Here is a 17099-nt window from a genome sequence, read left to right as displayed (position 1 = left end):
CGCCGCCCGCCTGCCCGCCCTGCACCTCTTCGGGCGGCAGCCGCTCGACGCCGCCGCCTGCGCCGCCGCCTTCCGCGGGCTCTTCCCCGAGCGGCGGAGCCGCGTCGTGGTGCTCAGCGACCTGCGCTACGCGCACGCCATGGGTGAGTGACGCGCGCCCCGCGCCGGCACCGCCGCGCCGCCTCCCGCCTTCATTCCCGGCCTCTTTCCTCCGCAGGGGAGCTGGAGCGGCTCTTACGGCCCGAGTACCCCAACGTCGTCTTCTCCAGCGTGGAGYGCGGCGAGCCCGGCGCGGCGCGGCCCGGGGAGCAGCGGCACCTGGGGCGCCGCTTCGTGCTGGAGCCGCCGGCCGAGCTGCAGGACTGCGCCATGTTCTACGTGGGCGCCGAGGGCCTGGCCCTCAGCAGCTTCATGCTCACCTGGAACCGCTGCCCCTTCAGCTCCTTCGACCCGGCCACCGGCCGCGGCCGCCGCGAGACCTTCAACGTGAACCGGGCGCTGATGCGGCGCCTCTACCTGGTGGAGCGGGCGCGGGACGCCAGGGTGGTGGGCATCGTGGTGGGCACGCTCAGCGTGGCGGGCTACCTGGACGTGCTGCAGCACCTGCGGGAGCTGCTGCGCCGCGCCGGCAAGCGCAGCTACACGCTGGCCCTGGGCAAGCCCAGCCCCGCCAAGCTGGCCAACTTCCCCGAGGTGGAYGTCTTCGTGCTGGTGGCCTGTGCCCAGAACTCCCTGCTGGACTCCAGCGACTTCTACCGGCCCGTGGTGACCCCCTACGAGCTGGAGCTGGCCTGTAACCCGGCTCGGGAGTGGACTGGCGACTACCTCACCGACTTCCGAGACCTGCTGCCAGGTAACGGCTGGGAAGGGGCTGTGGAGAGCGGCCCGCTGAGCGCCGYGCTGACACCCCCGTCTCCCGCAGGCGCCTGCGCTCACGTGGAGCTCCCGGCGGCAGCGGGGGCGGACGACGCCGTTCCCGACGTCTCGCTCATCACGGGGGAGCTGCGTGCCGCCCGGCTCCGCGACCCCCCGGCCCCGCAGCCGCCCCCCAGCGCCGCCCTGGCCTGCAGGGAGCAGACGCGGGCGCTCGCCGAGATCAGCCCCGCGGGTTCGTGCCTCGCTTCCGAGCGGGGTGAGCCCGGCCGGCGCCGCCTCCCTGCTCTCCAGTACCAGCTCCCCCCTTCTCTCTCTTCCCAGCCTCCTTCCTGGAGTCCCGCAGCTGGCGGGGCCTGGAGCAGCAGCTGGGGAAGACGCCGGTGGCCAAGGCGGTGCAGGGCCGCCGGGGCATTGCCATCGCCTACGAGGATGAGGGCCGCCAGGACGCCTGATGCTGCGGCCGTGGCAAGGGTCCTGCGCCTGCCCCCGTGCAGGGACCCCCGAYGGTCTAACAGGGAGCTGGGCTTTGCTCCTGGTAGGACAGGGAGCTGCCTCTGGTCATTCCCATGCGGAAGCGGCCYGGGAGGCTGCAGCACAGGGAGAGCAGCAGCCGCCCGGCTGGTCAGGGATGCCCAGGGCAGCAGTGGGGTCCAGAGCTGGCCCTTGGGCTCATGGCAGCGCCCCATCTRTAGGAGGTTTGGCCCTTGGGGAAAAGGGCACAAGTCTTATGGGAGTCTGCGGGTGCCAGGACTTGGGCCTGGGCTGGTTATTGCTCTTAAACAAATTAAATATAAAATCTCTGAAATAAAAGATTTGTTGCAAGTGAAGTGTCTTCTAACAGACAAAAAAACATGGGCTGAAGAATGGAGAGCTGTGGGGTAGCAGAGGAGTGAAAACACAGATCGCAGTACTTGCTACAGAAGCAGAGCCACATTAATTAGTTAAATCAGGCTGAGAGAACAGAAAAGTGAGAGTAGTGGGGAACCCCTGGAAAGAAAGAGCACGTTAGCAGGTCCTGCTAGCAAACTAAAGCAAAGAGACAGGGGCTGCTGCTGTGAATGACTCCCACGAGCTGCGAGAAGGGCCCGTAGAGCCAGTGCTGCGGGAGGAGCTGCGGGGCAGGGGCTGGTGCCGGAGCCCCTGCGCGAGGGGCAGAACTTGTGCGCGCTCCTCCCGGCTGCCCCAGGTCCTCCACCGTTCCCCTGGGGTGTGAGCAGAGCTCCTGGGGTCTCCAACAATCCCCCGTGGTGTGAGCAGAGCCCCCCTCCGGCCAGGACGCTCCAGGGAAACGTGTGGGGCTGGCGTGGGGCCTGCACCCCCCTGGAGCTGCCACCAAAGGCCAGCCCAAGCAAGACCGAGTCCCCTCTCCTTGTGCTTTGCAACCCCGAGGTGGAAGACGGAGCCGGAGGACCAGGACAAGCAGTGGGCGGCAGGAACAGCCCCTCGGAGCCGGGAGGCACCGAGACACCCTCCTGTCCCTGCGCGCAGCCCCAGAGCCCTGCGGGAGGGCAGTTGTGTCCCTGCCCGTGGGGAGGGCACCCTGGGGGGCAAAACCTGCTCCCCACGGGCGCAGGGCCCAGCCTCCTCTGCCTCTGCACCCAGCAGCCGCCCCCTGTGTCCTCCTGAGCGCGGTGCCACCTCAGGGCAGCCTCGTGCCCGGACCGCCCAGGCCAACTTCYACCAGTGCTCCTGCCCTCCTTGGCCTACGGGGGAGGAAGGGGAGGCAGTGCAGAGCCGCCGACTTGATTTAGCACGTCCCCTCAGGCCGGGCTCTTTCCCAGCGGGAAGGGACAGCCGTAATCCGGGCACTGCAATAATGACAGCTACAACATAGAAATATCCTTAATATAATTAGGTGCAGGGCCCGCCCCCCCTCCCACCCACACACATACAAACTAGCAGGGGGGAGCCCCCTGCCCAGCACGTCTCTGCGGGGCGCAGAGCAGCCCCCCCTCGGCGAGGGGCGCCRGGGGGGCCGGCGGGGCGCTCCGTGCGGGGACGGGTCCTGCCGGGCCCCCCCGCCGCGTCCCGGCCCCGCCGAGGGGGGACATGCTGGGGAAGGAGAGATGCTGACACCAAGATGCAGCCACCGATTGCAGGCGAGGAGCGTCCCGCTGGGTTAATTCTAGTTGGAGGGTTACTCTACGAGCCGTAGTGCAGCAGGGCAGGGAGGAGAGGGGCTTCCTTGCAGGGCAGGGCTGCTCCGGGCAGAGCGTCCGTGTCGCTGGCCACGGGCTCAGTAGTCTGCTGTGTACTCGGTGCCGTGCAGCCCGCGGCACAGCAGCGTGAACTCCTTCACCATCTCCTTCACTCGCCGCTTGTTCACACGCTCTCTGCTAGCACAAACACAGGGACAACGTGAGACGGGCGGGAGGGACAGGGCGGGTTTTTGTCACAGGAGGGACGCACACACCTGAGGATCTGCTGGCTGAAGGTCTCTTTCTGCTCGGGGTTGACGCGGGCCGAGGGGAAGCCCTCCTGCTGCATGGCCTCCTTGATCCAGACGCTCAGGTGGCTGAAGCAGTGCTTGTTCAAGGCAAAGAGGATCTCCGCAAAGTGGTCCATGAGGCTGCGCGAGGCCTGGCCACCGATGCCCTGCAGAGGAGCAGAGGGACCCTGCAGGGCTCGGAGCTGTGCAGGGGCCCGTGCAGGAGCCCACGCTCCCCTTGTCCCCTTACCTCCAGCACAGCCTGCAGCAGCACCTTGCCGTTCTCATGCACGACCTGTCCCACCGGGGCGATCTCTCCACAGCGCGGCAGCAGCTCCGTCTGCAACACACACGGGCCCGGACAGTGAAAGCTAAAGCAGGAGCTGGGCAGCAGCTCCCTCCCCTGACCTGTGTCTGGGGAGGCCCCAGAGCCTCCCTCGTGCCCTCCCCACTCCCGGCGCCTGGCTGCTCCAGGGAAGATGGGAGCTGGGGACAGGCCTTGGGAAGGAGGCTCTCATGCCGGCAACTCGAGAGCTGGCAGCACAGCCCTTTTGCTGCATGATCGAGGATGAACAAAAATGCCCGAGGGASCCACAATACTCACAAAAAAGCCACAGGATGATTTCACTGTCGGGGCCTCAGGGAACTTGAGAGAAAGGACACCTGTGGGCAGAGGCATTCAGGTTAGCAGCCAGGAACACCCCACTCCTCCCCGAAACAGCTCGGGGGCACCCCARGCCCTGGCCAGGCTGTTCCCAGCCTGCAGGAGCAGCAGGCTGGTTTCTCAGCAGTGGGGTTTGGGGAAACGTCCACATGGGTAGGACGTGTGGCCATGCTCCAGGTACTCACCGCACTGAAACACTGCCTTGACATCCAGGTTGCTACACAGGAAAAGGTCTGGCTTCCTCTTCAGAGCCTGCAAGGCACACAGATGGATGGAATAAACACGGTGCTACAGYGGCGGCCAGAAAGACTCCCAGGAACCTGGTGCCCAGACAGCCTCTGCCTGGACACACACTTACCTGGGCCCGYTCATGATACACAGCAGAATTACACAGCACAGAAGGAAACCATCACTTTTACCCTCAAAAACCATCAGTCAAACATGTAGGCAGTCGCTACAGCCAGGGAACTCCAACCCCAAAAGCTGCGGACAGATGCCAAGGCGGGGTGCACACGGATGCCCCAGACAGACCCAGCACAGAGGCTGCCTGTCCCAGCAGAGCGGGACGGGCAGAGGCAGCGCCCTCGGGACAGGGGCAGCCGCCAGGGCCCTGCCGTGTCTCCTTCTCCCCTCAGGGACTCTGGGGTCACAGCACTAAGCCCAAGYACTAGCCCAGCGTTTAGTCTGCACCAGCAGTGCACACTGGCTCCGGGACACAGAGGGCAATGAGATGCCAGGGTTGCTTGGTGCATCCTGAGCAGCAAGGAAGCATCAGCTCAGAAAAGCTCTGCCTTTCCTCTGCCCAGGGACTCCACAAGCCACTGTGGGGTTCAGCCCTTTGCTGCTCCACTGCTGCTGGGGCCACTGACAGCGCAGCCCAACAGGGCCACTGTCCTGCAGTGATTTTCCTGCTCCCACCAAGCTCGACCCTGGGGGAAGGCAGGGGGCAGCTGCAAGACTGAGGTGCTTCTACCTGCATTTGCCCCAACCACAGGAAGGGTTTCTGCCCTGCCACAGGTAGCCCCACTGCACAGGAGGGCCACCTCTGTGCCCTGACCACGATGCCACCAGGCTCACAGTTGAGGGCCAGCACAGCCCCATATCCTGCCCTGCTGTCACTGCAACACTGGGGACAGCAGCCCCAGCTCCGCTGAGATGACAGAGTCACAGCAGGGTGGCCCTGCTCTGTTTTTGGAGGGCTGAGCACCCAAGCTGGGAGTCTGGCTCCTTTCCATGCYGCAGGCTCGGGCTGAGCTGTGTGCAGAGCCGCTGCAGCCCTACACAGCCCTGCCACCCTCCGGGCCTGCTTCCCAGCACGGCAGCAAGGACGGCTTTCAGCTGGCACTGCTCAGCAGGCAGGGCCATCTGCCCTCGGCCACGGCCTCCACAGGGAGCAAGATGCACTTATTTCCCACCCCTGCTTCTCCCCTAGGGACCCTCTACGTCTGGTCGGTGCTGGGCACGTGAGCTGGATATGAGAAAACTGAGCAGCAGGTTTCGGGGTTACCCGGCTCCCTTCCTGACCCTTTGTATTCTGCACTGCTGCAGAGGACCTGCATTTGGGACCCCAAAGGCATCCCCGGAACAGTGCCAGGAATGAGCTTCCAGGCCAGATAAAAAGGTGCCTTCATTGGTGTGATGAGGACCAGATTATACTTGTGTGTGTATATACAAACTGTATGCACCGTGCTAGGGCCAAGCAGCTGCACCGTGCTTCAGAAACACRTCCTCTCACCACAGCCGCTGCACAGAGCAGCCCTGGGAGGGACTCTCTGCAAGATGCTTCTCAGGTGCTTCCTTTGAGACTCTCCCCTCAGCCCATCTCAGTCCCCAGCCCTGCTCTGGGTTCCCAGCAGGGTGACTAGGAGCCCTCCACCCCAAAACAGCGCTTTGCTGGTGAGGGTAGTTAACCCTCGGTGGTAACATCCAGCCACAGGTTCCTGGGCTCTGCCAGTCCGGTTTTAACTCACGTCCTGCACTGCAAAACTGTTCTGCTGACACAAGAGTCTTCCAACAAGTCCAGGTAACAACAGCCACCTACCTGCATGGTGCTTCTCCTAGCCAAACAGAGCAGCAGACCCCAAGCTCTCCTGCAGGCTCACGGCAGCACCTGCTCCTCACACTGTCCGTGCCAAGGGGGAAGCGTGGTTGGATACTGGGATTGCTCTTTCCCATGGGACATCTCCACCCACGGCCAGTCCAGGCACATCTGAACTGGTTCCACATGGAAGCAAAGTGGAGGACGTGCAGTGGGCTGAGCTCCTGGCTAGGCCATCACCAAGGGCATCACCTCACGTGTCCAGCAAGGCCCTACTTGCAGGCATCCTTGGGACTCCTAGTCAAGTCAGAGGACACCATTGGGATGCATGGATGTGTCTGCAGCCCCTCAGTGAGGGGATGGGCTGGAGAGCGGCTCCTGCAGCAACATCCAGCAGCACAACCCGCTGCGAGCTGGGACTCCGAGAGCCTGGAGCACCTCCCGGATCCACTGAATCCTGCTGGAGGCAAAGACTCTCTCCTGGCCCCAAAACAGCYTGGCAGGGAGCTTTTGACCTCAGGGAGCTTCAACAGCAAAGCTGGGAGCCACGGAGAAGMGGGGGAGCTTAGCTAAAGAGCTAGCAGGAGGGACAGGTCTTGATCTGGAGACTGTGCAGAAAGAGTTAACAGGCGAAACAGGAGATGGGAGAAAGCCAGGCTGTGGTCTGCACCCCAGGAACCCAACACAGAGCAACCACACCGTAGCTTTGAAGACACGTGTGTGAAACCTGCAAGGGGGGAACAGGTCAGAGGGTGTTTGAGAAACCTCCAACACGAGAACCCACTGCCGTGCTGCCCAGGTGCAGATCCTGGGGTCAATACAGCTGCTTTGCATGGGCACTGCAGATACAGGGCAGAGGTGCTGACCACGGCAGCCTCAAGGTGAGAGGCTCCCGACGCTCTGGGCCTCCTGACAAAGGATGCAAGCACCRGTCAGCGCGTGCTTATGGCTAATGCTTGCTTTGTACTTTAAGTCTAAAAGCCTGAGTAATAAAAATAGCTGCAGGGACTCTAGCTTTTGTATTTGGCTTAGGTCAGCACGGTCTCACAGTTGCCAGCCATCACCATGAAAGGATTAGGAATGAGCAACGCTGGCTGACTGCACCTTCAGATTTAGCAGGGCAGGAAATCAGTGCCCCAGAAAGACACTTCTGGTGAGCTCCTGGTCCACTGCTACCTACTAGGCTGGCTGGTCCCCAAAGCTGCACGGTAAAAAGATGCAGCTGATGAATTTCCAGAACAAAAGACTGGCAATATGATCAGCAGCACTTACCGGCATCTCACGGCCTGCTAACCATGCCCAAATAAATATATCATAAAGCCAGCTGAAATCTTAAGCTGCACAGACAGCTTCCTACACGCTTATGACAAGGGGTTAATGTGCAGGTATTAAGAGGTGGGAGCAAGCAGGAGCCAGAAGGGCATGCCTCCTCGTTTCACAAGACTGGCAAGAAGTAAACAACTGGCCATAATTCTAGTATCAACATCTTTAAGTCCCCAAACCCACAGAATAATCCAAGGACTAGGGGGAATGGGCTCCAGAAACGCCTTTCAAAAAGCTGAGTTATCAGAAAGTACTGAGAGGATCTGRTGACAGAGAGAGAGGACAAAAGCAGTGGCTGGAAGGAGAAAGCAGGCAAACTTGAGCCAGGCAAAGGTGACACATTTCTACACGTGTGATTAGCCACAGGATCAGACTGCAAGGAAGTAAAATATCCACCTTGACACACTCAGGTACCTACTTTTTGATGCTCCCACATAAGCATTACCCAAGCAAGGGACTGGCTACTCTACAGGCAGAACGTGTTTAGATACATATAACAGCTCCTACCACATGAAAAAAAAGATAAAATATGTGGTGTACTGAGACACCATCTATAAAGCAGATCTAAAATTTCCTCTAACTGTGTGTATCTGTAAGTGGGACCACGAAGGGGATAAGCCATGAGGTAGAAGCCTTGTACCTGTTCCAGCAGCAGCACCTGGGCAGAGCCTTCCCTCCAGAGGAAGGAGACTGGGGCAGACAGCAGTGTCTGGGGGAGCCTGGCATGCCACAAAGCGAATGCTGCCAGCAGGCTGCCTCAGCATCTGCCTGCCGAGAAGCTCTCTCCCTCTTGCCCAGCAAGGCCAGCGTGGAGTTTCCCAGCAGATGGGATGGGTACTGGTTGCTCTCACAGCATGACTAATGCAAAGGCAGCACAGCTGCACTTTTCCCTCCAGAAGAGCACAAATATGCTGTGTCCAGACACGGAGAAGGCTCTCAAGCTGCAAGGAAACTCAGTATGTTCCAAAGAAACAGCAGACAGTTTTGGGAGACTGTCAAGATGCTGCCTAATCTCTTACCCACCTCATGGCAGGATCAGCTCTACTTTCCTTCTAAGGAGCAACAGGTTTGTTAACAATCAGTTCCAGCCCTCCAAATGACAGCAGCTCCCCACGTGATCTTTGAGTGTTCCTCTGTGCTATTAGAAAGATTTACTAGTGCCTAACCTCAACTCTTTTCTGTGATTTCATCCTGTTACCTTTTGCCCCAGCCACAGTGAATAAAAGAAGTTTTACCCACACCTGTAGTATATTACCTTTTATACACCTGAAGACTCATGCAACTCCTCAGGCTCGGATCAGTCTTTCCTCCCTGTCATGTTTACAAGCTGCTGATCATTCTCGATGCTTTTCTCTGTGCTCTCTGGTCCATAGCTACAAAAGTGTCGTGCGCCAAACTGGGCCTGGTGCTCCAGCTGAGGTCTCGCCAACGCTGAGCAGCAAGGAAGAATACCTTCATGAACCTCACACACATCTCCCATTTACTGATCCTCATCTCTTTGAAAACCTTGTAAAAAAGTTACAACTTTCAAAACTGGTATCAAGAAAATCTACAAACGCTTTCTAATAGTGTCATAATCATTTCAGACCTTTTAGCAGGAAAGGAAGGGAAAAATGCTGTAGTGTTAGTTGTGAGACAGGACTGGTCTTGGGGACACCTGGACTTCAAAGCAGTATGTATGGACATTGCTTACAAAGCGAGCTGTGGTTCCCTCACGCTGCTCCACGCCAGCTCCATCCAGCAAGGCCTGCACAGGGGCCAAGCTGCCATGAGAGGGGGCCAGCAGTTTAGCAGCCAGGACAACCACAGAGAAGTTGGGCTGGGCTGGGTGACTGGGAGCCAGGACAAGCCACAGCTCTGGTACCTGCTTGGATGGGTTGTCAGCTGCGTGACTGGGAGCCACCATGAGAGACTGTGTCTATCTATCAGGGATATCTGGTTTAAAAAGGACACAGACTCATGTTTCAGAGACACAGACTTGCTCACGTGCTAAGTCTCACTGGGTCAGACCGAAGTCTATCTATTCCAGGGCCTTGTCTCAGGCACTGTGAAGAGCTTCTCCCAGCCATTCCCAGCTCAAACACCCCAAACCAGGCAGGGTGTGTGATGAGGCCCCCTCAGTGGATTTTTCTTCCATGAGCAATTCCTGCCTGGTGCAATTAGAACTCTTGTCATTACAGACATGAAGCAGCAAGCGACTTTGCTAGGCCCCTTCTCAACGCCAGCAGCTCCAGAGCCTTTTCCATTGCTACGAGGACAGCTCTTCCCCCTGGGTAGGGGCCAGGTAACGTGCCTCACAGCAGGGGCCTTAATGCATCAAGGATGTCAGGGCTTCTCCCTGCGCCTCGGGAGCGGAGCCGAGAGCAAGGTGGAGCGCTGCTCCTCCCACAGGTGTATATACACACACAGCATAGTACAGGCCCTCCGTGCGCAGTGCCCGCGGCGCCGTGCCAGCCCCGCGCGCCCCAGCCCCGCCACAGCTTCCTCCAGCAAAATAACGGGTTGTTCTGGGCTACGAGGGCTGCCGGGCCCGCTGGTCGAAGCGCCTCCGCAGCAGGAGGCTGTGGTGGGATGAGGAAGGCAGGGGGACCACAGGAGGTACCACAGCATGAAGGGGAGAGCCTCAGCAGAGCTGCTGCTCCGCAGGTTCTTGGGCACAAGCGCCCCTTCCCATCCCACTTGCTTCTGCTGAAGGACAGGCAAGGAAGTCCTCCCCACACCGGCTTTCTGCAGCTGCTTGGCCTGCCCGAGGGCCGTGCGTCACCACGCTGGTGTCGCGGGGTTGCTCGCAGGCTGCAACTGCAGGAGCTGCTGTCACCTCCTCTGAGCCAGCATCCCGCAGCTGCAGGGMCATCAGCCTGCATGGTATGGTGGGAGGAGGCCAGCACTGCAGGGGAACCAGGTATGAGAGCCAGGTGACTCCCAGGGCCCCACAGGCCCAGATGCCATCGCAGGCACGTGGCTCCTTTCCACAGATGGTGCCCGCAGCTACGGAGAGAGCCCGGACAAGCAGCAGCACCGTGTGCTCCCTGGGCTTGCTCCCCCCAGCAGCAGAGCCCGGGCCCTGGGGAAAGCCAGGCACACAGTCTGCCCCTGCCCAGGAGGACCCGTCACAGGGGGCTGCTGCAAGAGTAGCAAAATGACCAGTTAATGCTCTAAATTTGGTCACCCAAGTGCTGCAGCAGCAGCCCAAAGTGCCCCACACTTGGCCCCTGATGCCAGGTGAAAGGCCAGGGGGTGGCAGCTCCTAGGCTGCCCTGCGGAGAAGGGCACTGCCCAGGGGATGGTGCAAACCCAGAACTAAAGGAGAATGTTTTGTTTTCAACTTCCACGGAAACAGATGGAGAAACTCGATATTCAACTAAAAGGAAAAAAAAAACGTTGTCAACAGAAAGCTAAAAATAGGTTTAAATTGAATTAAAAAGAGAAAGAGAGAGAACAGAAAGTGAATGAATAAGAAACTAAAACACACCTGTGCCAGGAGTTGCATAAATGAATCAACAATATCAGGATGATCCCTGGGCCCTAAAATATAATAAAGATGTAACTTAAGAGAAAAATCATACAAACAGCAACTCAACATCATATAGTTATGTGATACAGAAAGAATTTACAAGTGAAAACAGGAGTGTAGGGGAGGAGGGGTGTGTGGGGAAAGGGATGGGCAACATGAGCAGCTTGAAGCAAGTTAAAGAAACAAAACATACAAAAAATCATGAAACTTGGAGAACCCAAGAACAGAAAGAAACTGTAAAGGAACGGATCTGAAGCCCCAGGATCTCCAGCCAGCACCTGGGTGCTGCAGAGCCAAGGAGATCTTCGTGTCCTTGGGGAGGAAGAGGAGGAGAAGGGGCTAGCTGGGCACCATCTCCACAAGGGGAATTAGAGCTTTTGCATTGTGGGGACTGAGCGGGTGTCTTCAGAGTACCCTGTGGTCATGGAAGATAACTGCAAGTGAACGACAACACCTCAGCAAACGCTCGAGAGGCCCTGCYGGGCTCAGGCGTGCACATGCTTGTCACCAGCCTCAGCTGCTCAGGAGCCCCTTGCACTGCTGCCCTCCTGCCCCTTCCCAGGTGTTCTGCAAGCCCCTCAGTCCAGGAGCCACACAAAGGCCTTTCCCCCAGCATCCTTCTGGGAGAGACCAGTGTAGTGCCCAGAGGTTTCCACGTCAGCACCACTCACCCTACCTTGGCATCCAGTTCGTTGCACAGACACATCACAGCCCCGGCAGGGTCGAGCGTCCCACCCTCTCCTGCTGCTCTTGTGCTCGGGCAGCACAATCTGCCCTGCTCAGGGTGGATGGACTAGGGGAGATGATCCCTGAGGTGGGAACAGAGTCCTGGGCACCCAGTGAACKGGGCAGCCGCTGGCCTGAGCGGAGCTCATGATGTCCAAGCAGTGGCACAACTTGGGCTCTGTCCCTCACCAAGCAGCCCTCCCTTCTCTCTTGCAGACGTGTCTGACGCTGCCCAGAGGCAGTTCTGCCTCCGCAGGCTCTGAGCCAAGGGGACTGTACTGTACATATACATCCACACGCCCTGGACAGAAGCGGGGAATATGATCTCGGGATAAGCCCAGCTCACTTGCCCATGATCCAAGTGACACTTTAGCACAGGATTTGCTCTCTGTGGTGTCCCAAGGAACCACAGGCCACCACAGGCCCCCACATATCTAGGGAACTCTAAGCCTTGTTCTGGGGGAAGGCAGTGTGTTATCCAGCACCAGGCTGTGAGCACAAAACAAGGTTTGTTGGGTGACACMCAAGAACTGAGGAGCTGAAGGAGGCTGCAGCTCCCCTGTGCACTTGTTACAGGACAAGTCACCAGGAGGCTGAAGGGAGCTCTGGCACAGAGGGGCCTGTCCTAACTCCACCTCTGCAGCAAGCAGGTAATGCAGCCAACAAGCCAAACACAGGACTGTCCCTGCATGGGGATGCTGAGCACAGCAGTGGCTCTGAAAAGGCAGTTCCCCAGGAGTCCAGAGACATATTTCTACTTACACAAGGGCTTGATTCTTGGCCACTACAAGCGCTACTGGCCCACAAAGAGCAGCACCTCTCACTGAAGGCAGCCTCACTGCCAAGCTGGGACTGCAGCTCCTGCTCTTTTCCTTGCAAGACAGCAAGATGCCCAGTACTCAGACTGTCCCCTGAGTTCAAAGTCTTGCACTGGGCCTGTAAGGAAGGTCCTTCTGCAGTCCTGTAAGGAAGGTACCCACCTTCCAGGGGTTGGTAYGGATCCAAGAACAGATGTTAGCTTGGTTAGGAGTGAAAACAGCCATTCCTGGTAAGACGCCTCCAGACCTCAAGCATGCAACAGCCTGACAAGAGCCCCAGCATGAAGAAGAATCAATCGCACGTACCTTGCTGGAAAAGGGTCAGCGTGACTGAGGTAACGAGCAAGAAGAGGGCCTTGATGGGAGGGAAGTGGGCAGGCTCATGAGCAAAGATGTGAACCAGCTGCAAGAGACAGAGAAGGAATGAAGCTGCTGCTGTCCCTGCACTCCCAGCCTTCCCAGGGAATGGCAACCTGGCTGGGCAGCACAGAACTCCCTGCACCCATCACAGCCACGGAGAAGCCAGGGACACATGCCTTAGTCCAGGGTGCAGTGACACACGACTTAACCCAAAACWGAAGGGCAGAGAGAACCTGGTTTGTCCCTACATTGAGGTCACTGCTCCAGTAGAGGCAGAGAGCACTGCCTGTGGTGGTGACCAGTCCAGAGCAGTGAGATTATAACACTAAATGTATGGGATATTGAGGCTAGGCAGGAGCAAGATGCAGTGGGTGGGAAGCCTTTGAAGCAGAGAGATGTTTGCTGAGGCAAAGGCAAGGAGGGACACCAGGCCTGTTCTGCAGCCCAGAGCCTGCCTCACATGCAGGACAGGCCTGGGATGCAGCCACGAGTGGGGCAGCCCGGGGGCCACCCCGCTGCAGCGCCAGCCTGGCGTACCCAGCTCCTTACCTGCCGCGTGAGGTCGATGGCAGAGGCCTGGGGGATGGTGCTGTACATCTGCCCCAGCATCTCGCACAGCTGAGGCACCATGGGGGCAAAATCATCCAGAAGGGTCTTCACAGACTTCTCAAAGATGGCACAGACAGACTGTGGAAGAGAAGGGACAAATGAGCAATAGGCTACAGGAGACTCTTAGTGGGACAGGGCTTGACAGACAGGTTCCATATGGGAAGGGAAGAGGTAGCAACAAGGCGTGGAGAACAGCCAGGCAGATCTGCTGTGGTGATGCKGCCCTACTCCACAGCACAGGACGCTCCCACTGCTCCCACAGCATCCCACCAGCACTTGGGATGCTGCACCTGCAAATGACTCGCTTGAGGAAACTGGGGAAACTCCAGAAAAGATGACACAGGCTTGGGTCAGAGCAGAGCTCCCACCTTAGGGATACAGACCAGAACTCAGTAAACCCCATCTCTTATCTCACTGATAATAGCAGGGCCTATATAACCAGACAGAGCTAATCTGATCAACAGACAAGGCAAGTACAGCAGGATGATAGCAAACTGATAGCAAACACCATCAATATTTTGGAAAACCCAGAAAGGGAGTCTAATTACAAGGGAATGCAAATGCCTTACAGTTTGGCAGCATCATCCAGTGGCTGTCCTTTCCTACCCCTCCTTTAGAAGCAAGGGCAATGGCAGAGCTGCAAACAGTAGCACATGAAGAGTCTGGTTACCTCCACCACCTGGGCATCATTCAGCCACTTGCTGAGGACCTTCTGTATGAGCTGGAAGACTTGCTGCAGTACCACCACCACCTGTGAAAAACAGTATAGACTGAAGAGAACTGGCCCTTAGGGCACTTGGGAGGGGAGATTCAATGGTAAGTAAGGCCTGGATCCAATTTTCAAAGACTGCTGCCTTCTGCCTTCTCTAGAGCTGGGAAATTTCATTCCCTGCTGAAGCAGCCTGGTAAAGCTCATAGCTGGCAGGTAGCATCCAAGTTGTCTTCAGACCAGTGCCCAGTCAACAGGGATGTTACAAGCAATATCTGTCCACCTCAGAAGCAGTGAGGAGCTGGTGGAGCTGTTTTAGTTGCCCTCTCCACRGTACACACTGCATTCTCCATTCACTCCACTTCTTTACAGCCTCTCTGCCTGGCAGCAGTTGTGCCCAGCAAGGCTTCAGGCTGGGTTATGTCAGAGAATCTAACTACTACTGTACTCACTGGGTTAGGTCCTTGCTGCACTGGCAGTTTCTTGACTTCGTTGCTTTCATGGTCATCATCATGATGGCTGATGTCTAGGGTGGTGAACAAGTTGGAAAGCAGGCCCAGGATGTGGATGATAGCCAGTTTATTTGAAGGATTGGGCTGCAAAGTAAAACAAAGCCAAAGTGTGATACATAGAGCAGTGCTTCACCAGTCACACGTCTAGATCTTGATAAGCCAGAACTATTGAGACAAAGTGATTGAGAGGGCTCCTTGCACTGTGCTGTCTCGCCTTCCCTTTCCACCTCTTCACTGAGCCACCTACCCTCACTGGTGGATGGACCCTGGATGATGCTCAAGAGCATCATGGCATCCTCCAACTGAGAGCAAGTGGGGACAACTGGGGCAATATGAGGAATATCACAAGAGGGAGGAGGCTGCGTGGCTGAAGCTCRAGTGAGCAGATGCTGATCCAGACAACACAGAGGTAGCTAGAGCCGAGGAGCCTCCTGTCTAATAGATGAGTAGGTGYAAGGAAAAAAGGAAAAAAACTGCAGCCTAGCTCGGTCTGATTAGTGGGACTCTGCTCTGCCTGCGTTGGGCAATTAACAGTTATTCACGGTGAGGAGAAAGACAGCTTGTTTTCAACAGCACTGCCTTAATACCCCACCTCACGGGCTACAGCCAACAGCTCAGGGTGGGAGAAGCCACTCTTGGATGCAGATAGTGGCACGTGGCACTCACCGTTTCATCAGCCAGTTTTTCCAGCTGCTGGATATAGGGAGTGATCAGGGAATGTAAGTTCTTCAGGATCTCTTCCACTTGTAGGGCAGAGAGCAGGAAACCAAGAGCTTGCATCAGCCACATACACTGGCTTGTCTGAGTYGGAGAGAAGACATAAAAGGGCAGGTCATTGGCCAGCAAATGTTAAAGATCCTGCTTGCTAGCTAGGACAGCTGTCTGAGACCTAGCCAGAAGGATCAGAAGCTCTGCTGTGCTTAGCTTGCCCTGCCTGGAATATTCTAGATATAACCCATAGCAAGAGAAAGGGGCAGCTCCCTAGCAATGCTGAAGGGCAGTCCTTAGAGAATAGATGCTTTCCTGTTGCCACCTATCCTCTCCCCAGCATCCCTTCCAGGAAAAGACAGGTTAATGCCCAACGATCTCCATACCAGCAGCACTCACCATACCCAGGCATCTGATTCTTTGCACAGACCTGCTGCAAGCACAACGTTGTGCTGCAAGCACAACGGGGGCTTTGTCCCACACCAACCTCCCTCCTCTTTCCTCTTGCAGCCTGCTGCTGCTGCACTGAGGCTTCTCTGCCTCCTCTGGCTTGGGGAGGTCTGTAACCGCTAGAGTTCAGTGTTCCTGGAGGCCTTCCCATCTATGGGAAAATACCCCACCAGCATAATTCTGCTCTGGTCCAAGAGAGCCCAAAGATTAGCAGGCAGTGGCAGATGCCAGGTGTTCCTGGGCCCACCCAAACCAGCTGCAATGCCCTTCTCCAGGATTCCTTGCTTTTACACGTGAGGACAATTAAAACTGAGGCAGACAAACAAAATGAAGCGGGGTGCGAGCAAGTGACTCTTACCTTGTGGATCTGCTTCATCAAAACTTCCTGCCAAAGGGAAAGGAACAGAGAATGAAGAGTGTGAGCGCTGCAGAAAGCCCTTTCACTTCTAAAGAGGTGGGACTGAAGTGGGAGGTCATGACAACCAATACCAATTTGGGCATGGAGGAACAGGAGACAGTGCAGGCCCCTTCACAATCAGCCACAGGCAGGGAACAAAAGTCTCATCCTGCACCAAGTTTTCCTCCCAGTACCCATCCTACACAGCTACCCAAAAAAGGGAGYCCACAGAACCCAAAAAGCTCTGCAGCAGGACAGCTCAGAAGCAGTGTCAGTTATCCCAGAAGAAAGAAGCTGCGTGTCCCGCAGGCCATCACCACACTGCTCTCAGCAGCCAAGGTACACAGGTGCACATCAGGGCCTGGGATGGCTCCAGTCAGCATTTCTGAGCCAGCCCTACCCATTTAATGCAACACTCAGAGTCCATGAAAGAACCTGGGAGGATGAGACCAATGGTCCTTCCGAGCCAGTACTGTGTCTCCCTAAGTGGCAAAGGAAGAGGTCTGCCTGGAGAACACCAAAGGGCAGACATTCCAATCCTCTCCCCCTGTACCTCCCAGCACCCACCATGCTGTGTTGCAGATTCCCCTCAGGAAGGGGATGATGAMCCCCTGGTGCTAAAAGCAGAGGTTCAAATCCTCTGTCAGTCCCTTCCTGGTCCCAAGCAGAYCCTGGCAGCTCCTAGAGCCGAGCCCCAAAGGGATCCTTAGTGTCTAGGAACCTCAAGCCCCATCTGCTCCAGCTCGTACCTGTGACACAGCAACAATGTTGGCAGCGTAGGGTGGCAGGTCGTACTTGCACTCCCGACAGATCTTCTTCAGGGTGGAGACACTGGAGATGGAGAGCTCAGGATTGCCCAAGGCCTGGAGCACCAGCGGCAACACGTTGTTAATCATGACGGGGTGATCAGCCAGCCACTCTGACAGGGCCCCTGCACACACAAAACAGCATCAGAGACTGCACATAT

General features: G+C 57.2%; 2 protein-coding genes across 2 annotated transcripts in view; one reads left to right on the top strand and one right to left on the bottom strand.

The window, feature by feature from the left end:
- Positions 1-7: 7 nt before the first annotated feature.
- Positions 8-1690, top strand: DPH2 (DPH2 homolog; the record flags this gene model as incomplete). The annotated part of the gene is made up of 4 exons (XM_026053464.1): positions 8-143; positions 218-853; positions 923-1108; positions 1198-1690. Coding segments are annotated over 4 exons (1089 nt in total), but the record flags the coding sequence as incomplete, so codon positions are not given.
- A 1225-nt stretch (positions 1691-2915) lies between these two features.
- Positions 2916-17099, bottom strand: part of IPO13 (importin 13) — a 35544-nt gene continuing 21360 nt past the window's right edge. The window contains exons 9-21 of the mRNA XM_026053452.1: positions 16882-17063; positions 16094-16120; positions 15244-15378; positions 14518-14661; positions 14027-14107; positions 13297-13434; positions 12694-12790; positions 10802-10854; positions 4154-4220; positions 3909-3967; positions 3555-3644; positions 3290-3471; positions 2916-3212 (exon numbers count right to left, since the gene is read on the bottom strand). Coding sequence (XP_025909237.1) covers positions 3113-3212; positions 3290-3471; positions 3555-3644; positions 3909-3967; positions 4154-4220; positions 10802-10854; positions 12694-12790; positions 13297-13434; positions 14027-14107; positions 14518-14661; positions 15244-15378; positions 16094-16120; positions 16882-17063 — 1355 coding nt within the window. The 3' untranslated portion in view covers positions 2916-3112. The remainder of the gene's footprint in view (positions 3213-3289; positions 3472-3554; positions 3645-3908; positions 3968-4153; positions 4221-10801; positions 10855-12693; positions 12791-13296; positions 13435-14026; positions 14108-14517; positions 14662-15243; positions 15379-16093; positions 16121-16881; positions 17064-17099) is intronic.

Source organism: Nothoprocta perdicaria, unplaced genomic scaffold, assembly GCF_003342845.1.
Source record: "Nothoprocta perdicaria isolate Ctin4 unplaced genomic scaffold, notPer1 scaffold_0, whole genome shotgun sequence".
In the NCBI taxonomy this organism is placed as follows: domain Eukaryota; kingdom Metazoa; phylum Chordata; class Aves; order Tinamiformes; family Tinamidae; genus Nothoprocta; species Nothoprocta perdicaria.
Note: the sequence above shows the minus strand (reverse complement) of the source record. Positions and strands in the feature narration are given on the sequence as shown.